Here is a 5,549-nt window from a genome sequence, read left to right on the forward strand (position 1 = left end):
GGCGCGGGCTTACCGGGGAGGGAGTGGGGAGTGCGGCGCGGGCTTACCCGGGAGGGAGTGGGGAGTGGGGCGCGGGCTTACCCGGGAGGGAGTGGGGAGCGGGGCGCGGGCTTACCCGGGTGGGAGCTGGATGTTTTCGGGGTGATGGTAGGTGCACAGGTTCAGAACGGCATCGATCAGCTGGGTCCTCCCCACCTTCAGCACCTCCACATCTAGGACCAAGAGCCACACACAGGTTCTGGGGCTGCTCACAGACCATCGGGCACAGGCAGCGAGGGGACGGGCCCTGCTCGGGTGGCATCGGGGTGGGGTGGGGGATGCCGCGGGGTGGGGCGCAGGCCTGAGCAGGGAGCTGGGGGAAACAGGGCTTCTCCCTGGGACACGAGACACACCTTGCTCTGGGCCACACCCGGGCTGGGTCTAGAGAGCAGGCAGGGTTGCCAGGGAGGGTAGGGAGGTGAGGACGGGGGCGTGGCCGGCAGGGTGGGGACCCACAAGTCCCCGGGGGAGAGCCAGGCAAGGTGCGAGCTGGATTAAAAATCACTCTAACAGCCTCCTAAGGGAGGTGATGTACCAGTTCCACGACAAATTCCAAAAAACGGGGCAGTGACTGCATCACTGCCAAAGACACGCGCTTCTGAATTCCTAACAGACAGATGCAGAGAAGGCAAGACCCCAAGCCTCCCGGGGACCCAGGACCCAGCTGAAGCGCAGCTTTGCGTAGTGCTCCAGAGGTGTGTGCCTGCGCCGGGGTTTCTGCAGGGATGAGGGGAGCAGAGCCCAGCACAGGGGCCATCCCCTGGAGAAGCCATACCATCCGCCTGCACGGCCGCCGCCCGCTTCACCAGGTGGTCCGCGAGCTCCATGGCGTCTGCGGGCCCGAGCGGGAGCTCCCGGGACAGCCCGATGACCAGGATGCGCATCAGCGTGTCCTCCAGGATGGGCACCTCGGAGCACAGGCGCAGGAAGAAGCTGTGGGGGCGGGGGAGGCATGACTCGCTGCGGGCTACCCACACCTGCCGGACCTGAGGGGCCGAGGTCAGGCCAGCCTTTCCCTCAGAGCCCATGGGCTGGCGGCAGAGGGCTGCTGCTGCCTCCAACGAGCCTGTCCCCTCCAGCCTGAGCCTCCCTTTGCAGGACAGGAGCCCCGGCTCTAAGTCTCGCCTGGGCAGAGGGAGAGAAGGGGAGGCTACCCCCACCCCAAGGCCTTTGGGGCTACACACACAGTCACTGGTTCCTACGGCCACCACATGGGAGGCTCTGCCGCCCCACAGAGGCCAAGATGTTTCTTGCCGTCAAGGAGCTGGGAGCCAGGTGGCAGAGATGACCCCTCCACCTCTAAAGCCTGACGGGGAAAGCCGCAGTGAAGGTGAGCAGAGCGCCCAAGGCACGAGGTGGGCGCAGGGTGAACCGGCAGCAGCCCCAGCCGGGGGTGGAGGGCAGCGTAAGCCAAGAACCCACAGGGTCACCCACGGGACTTGAAAGGGGACAGAGTTGTGAGGCCAGCTGGCTGGGGAAGGACAATGTGCAGCTGTCTGGACAAAAGCAGGGGCAGACAGTGCATTTGGGACCAGTAGAGGGTGGGGTGCCTGTGGACGCCCTGGGAAGTGTCTGGAAGGCGGGAGTCTGGGGGAGGCTGTGGCTGGGGCTTAGAGTCACGTGGACACAGGCGGCAGCTGAATCCCTGCAGTGGCGCAGGAACGCCAGCATGGGAGTGAGAGAAGGCACCCAGGGTTGTGGAGGAGGGACAGGATGGTGATGTGACCTTGAGAACAGCGGCCCAACTCCCACTGGCCCTTCCTGCCGCAGCCAGTCAGGCACCCCCCAGCCCTGCCCAGCCCAGCAGGCAGTGCACTCACTTGCGGTCACTCTCTGGTGGCCAGTTGTCCCACTTGTAGTAGGTCTCCGGTTGCTCTGTGAACAGCACCTTGTGCAGGCTGGGCAGGCAGAGAAGGGCCCTCAGTCACGACGTGGGTGCTCAGGGACCAGCCCTGTTAGTTCCAGGGAAGGGACCCCGCTCCCGCAGGCCCAAGCACTCAGAGGCGGGGCTGCCTGATGCCAAGTTCAGCACCTCCTCACTGCACCACCCAAGAGCCCAGGGACCACTCACGGGGCTGCCGGGCTGGACAGCGACCGACCGTCCTTTCCAAAATCGCTGCAGAGAAATGCAGGCTCGAGCCTGACGGCCCCACCCCAACCAAGGCAGAGGCCCCACGGGAGGCTCTAATGTACACAGGGTGATATGCCTGCCGCCTGCTGCTGTCCAGAGAGGGGACAGGCTCCCATGTGGGGCCCTGGCTTGTCCCAGCTCAGTGGGGTGTGGGGCAGGGGCTCTGTGGGGCCCTGGCTTGTCCCGGCTCAGTGGGGAGTGGGGCAGGGGCTGTGCGGGGCCCTGGGTTGTCCCGGCTCAGTGGGATGTGTGGCAGGGGCTGTGCGGGGCCTGGGCCGCACCAGTGCACGTAGTCCTTGGGGGCGAGCTTGCTGATGGAGGGGACCACAGTGTGGAGCCACCAGACGGCATCCCGCTGGATGGCGGCGATCTGGTTCTGGAATGAGCGGAGTACTTCCAGGTCTGCAACAGACACGCAGCTTAGTGGCCCATCCAAGCCATGGGCGGAGGGGCTACAGGATCCAAGCCATGTGCTGAGGGGCTACAGGCACCCCTAGGGTTCCAGCTCAAGGCTGGCACTTGGGAGGGGGTAACTCAGGGCACCCCCAGCTTCTGGACCATTCCTGGCTGGAATAACAGCCTAGGGAGCAAGGAGTAACCCTGACACACACATGGGTGACCGGGATCCTCCTGTCGCAAGTGACTCGCTCTGGTCAATGGCTGAGAGGGCTTCTGCAGCCCAGTCTTCCTGTGAACCCACGATCAAACACCCAGACTGCTCCAAACACCACCTCCCCTCCCTCCCACCCACGGCTGGGGCCACCATGCCGGCAATGCCCCCGCGCTGGGCCAGAACTGGAGCACACAAAGGACACTCGGGGAGAACAGGGCCTGAACCTGCCGTTGGGGTGAGGTCTGGATGGACAGGAACCGGGACGGCAGCTTCCAGGCTCTGTGTCCCTGAGTGGCTGTGCTGTGGGACCGCTCCTCCCAGGCGGTCAGAGGACAGTGCAGCCACGGAGAGCCACCAGCCACCAGCCTGGACCTGAGACCCCCACCAAGCAAGGCCAGGCCACCCCCGCGTCCTTACTCCTCTTTTCTCCTTTGTCCCAGGCGATGCCAGCCTCCTTCACCTGCGCCGTGATGCCCAGCATCATGGACACGGCCAGAACGTCGGTGATGTGCACCACGAAGCGTTCCTGCAGGTGCAGCACGAGGTCTGATGCAGGAAGGGACACCCGGAGCCCCACTCCACACCCACGTGGGCGCAGCACGCGGTCTGTATCCAGAAGGGACACCCGGAGCCCCACTCCACATACATGTGGCACACATGCACACACTTGCACACGCACACACACACACACACAAGCAGGGATCCAGAGAGAGCCCAGGACCAGTTGGGAGGGGTCTGACAGGAGGGGCACCAGGCTGGTGACTCAAAAGGTCCTAGTCTGGCCACGGGAGGGAGGTTTAGTCAACAGGCATCCACAAAGACCCGTCTGCAAAACAGGCCACCCTGGCAGGCTGGCTGCCAGTTGGCTGCAGGGACCTGGCATCTCTGTGATCCGCTCTCACTGTGCCTTCCAGCACCAGCTCCCTCCGCACCCCTCGCACAGTCTCCAGCCCAGCCGGGCAGCCCACAGCCCCGCCCTGCCTCCCTGCTCACACACTCGCCTTCCTCCCGGCAGCAATCTGTCCCACCCAGCCCAGGGGTTGCTGGTTCCCCCGCACCTGGTCAGCCCCTCCTGGGTCCTCACACAGGACGGAGCCCATGCTACCCTCTGTGACACATGGCCGCAAACAGCCTCACTCAGCCCCGTACCCACGCTCAGACAGAGCACCCGAAGGGGCGGAATGTGCGTGGGACCCAGGGCGAGGGGGACGGCGGCGCGTGGGACCCGCAGTGAGGGAAAGGCGCCGCAGCGGCAGGGGCTGGCACCTTGAACTCCATCTCCAGGTATTGTGGCTCCTTGCGCTCCTGCATGAGCCCCAGGCAGAAGGCCTGGAAGTTGATCTCGTGCTTGGTCTGCTTGATGATCTCCCGCAGCAGGGCCCGTGAGGCCCGCAGGTAGTCGTCCTTGTTGGTCAGCAGGTCCTGGAACACCATGGCCAGGAACTGGGGCAGAGAGAGGCTGTGTGGGAGGCTGCCCAATGCTGCCGTCCCCGTCACAGGCCCCTCCAGGAGCACACACCCAGCTCCTTCCAGCAGCACCCCTGGGGATGGTGCCCGAGGATGCTGCAGCAGGTCTCAGGCAGTGCGGGGCATGGGGTGGCAGGCTCCTTGCTCTACTGGCTGCCAGCCCTTGGCGAGCAGGGGCCACATCTGATTCCCCTCTCGGCAACCGGCACGTGGGGAGTTGGTCCTCGTGAAATGAGCAGAAGGATTAATTAACAGACGCTGGGGGTGTGGGACAGCAGGCGGCAGAGCCATAGAAGTGCGTGCGCCATCTCAGCCCACTCGCGCGCCACAGGCTGAACAGAAACCAAAGGCCACCACCCGAGATCTGAAAGGATGCACCCCCGTCTCAAAATGCCGGGCTGCAAAGATGACAGCGCCGAGCCGGAGCGGCCGTGCCTCCCTTGTGTTTCGCACGCCGCAGAGCCCACCAGGAGGCCGGATGTGCTGGTGGCAATGGGAGCATCTCCCCAGTCCGCTTCAAAAGAGACACGGGAATCCAAGGGTCCTAAAGCCAGGGCTACAGGGGCTCCTGCTTAACTGAGGGACCCACTGCACAGAAGACAGGTCTGGGCCAGGCACAGGGGCTCACGCCAGGGAGCGCTCACAAAGCGCTCATCCCAGCGCTTTGGGAGGCTGAGGCAGGAGGACCACTTGAGCCCAGGAGTTTGAGGCCAGCCTGGGCCACATAATAAGACCCCATCTCTACAAAAAAATTTTAAAACAACCTTATTATCCAAAGGCAGCAATGAGCTTGAGAAATAAAAATACAAGCTGGCAGGTCTGGGTCTTAGCTCAGAAACCTGGGTGGCTTTTAAGGCTCAGTGTGGCTCCCTCCTAAATGGACAGTGTCCGTTTCTGAGAAAGATGTTGGGCGCTGTGGCTGCACCCACTCTAGAAATGGCTCAACCTCATGCCCAAGTGAGTTTCAAAAGCTCCTTCCGGAGCCCCAGGAGCATTCTCCCACAAAGCCCCACCAATCCCTCGGCTTCCCCAGACGCCAGGTGTCTCTCCAGCCCGTAGCCCCCAATTTGGGTGTGGAGGGCAAGGCCTGAGCCTACCTTGGGCGCCAGGTCCGAGCTGTGCTGCAGCGCGGTGTAGAGGACCTGCATGTTGTTGGGGTTCCGGGCACTGGAGAGCTCATTGAAGATCACCAGCTTGATGGTGCTGCCCAGGTTGTCCTTGTGCGCGCTCAGCAGCTCCCTGGGTGTGAGAGCCGGGGAGGTGAGGGTGCAGGCCCCGTCCCCGCTCCGCCCGCACCCC

The 5,549-nt window shown here is 63.9% G+C and overlaps 1 protein-coding gene across 1 annotated transcript in view; it reads right to left on the reverse strand.

Moving 5' to 3' along the window:
• Nucleotides 1-5,549, reverse strand: part of INTS1 (integrator complex subunit 1) — a 35,392-nt gene that overhangs the window by 23,811 nt on the left and 6,032 nt on the right. The window contains exons 8-14 of the mRNA XM_011956946.1: nt 5,348-5,549; nt 4,050-4,226; nt 3,201-3,309; nt 2,452-2,572; nt 1,860-1,937; nt 815-972; nt 116-212 (exon numbers count right to left, since the gene is read on the reverse strand). Coding sequence (XP_011812336.1) covers nt 116-212; nt 815-972; nt 1,860-1,937; nt 2,452-2,572; nt 3,201-3,309; nt 4,050-4,226; nt 5,348-5,549 — 942 coding nt within the window. The remainder of the gene's footprint in view (nt 1-115; nt 213-814; nt 973-1,859; nt 1,938-2,451; nt 2,573-3,200; nt 3,310-4,049; nt 4,227-5,347) is intronic.

This window comes from Colobus angolensis, unplaced genomic scaffold, assembly GCF_000951035.1.
Source record: "Colobus angolensis palliatus isolate OR3802 unplaced genomic scaffold, Cang.pa_1.0 Scaffold43, whole genome shotgun sequence".
Lineage (NCBI taxonomy): Eukaryota > Metazoa > Chordata > Mammalia > Primates > Cercopithecidae > Colobus > Colobus angolensis.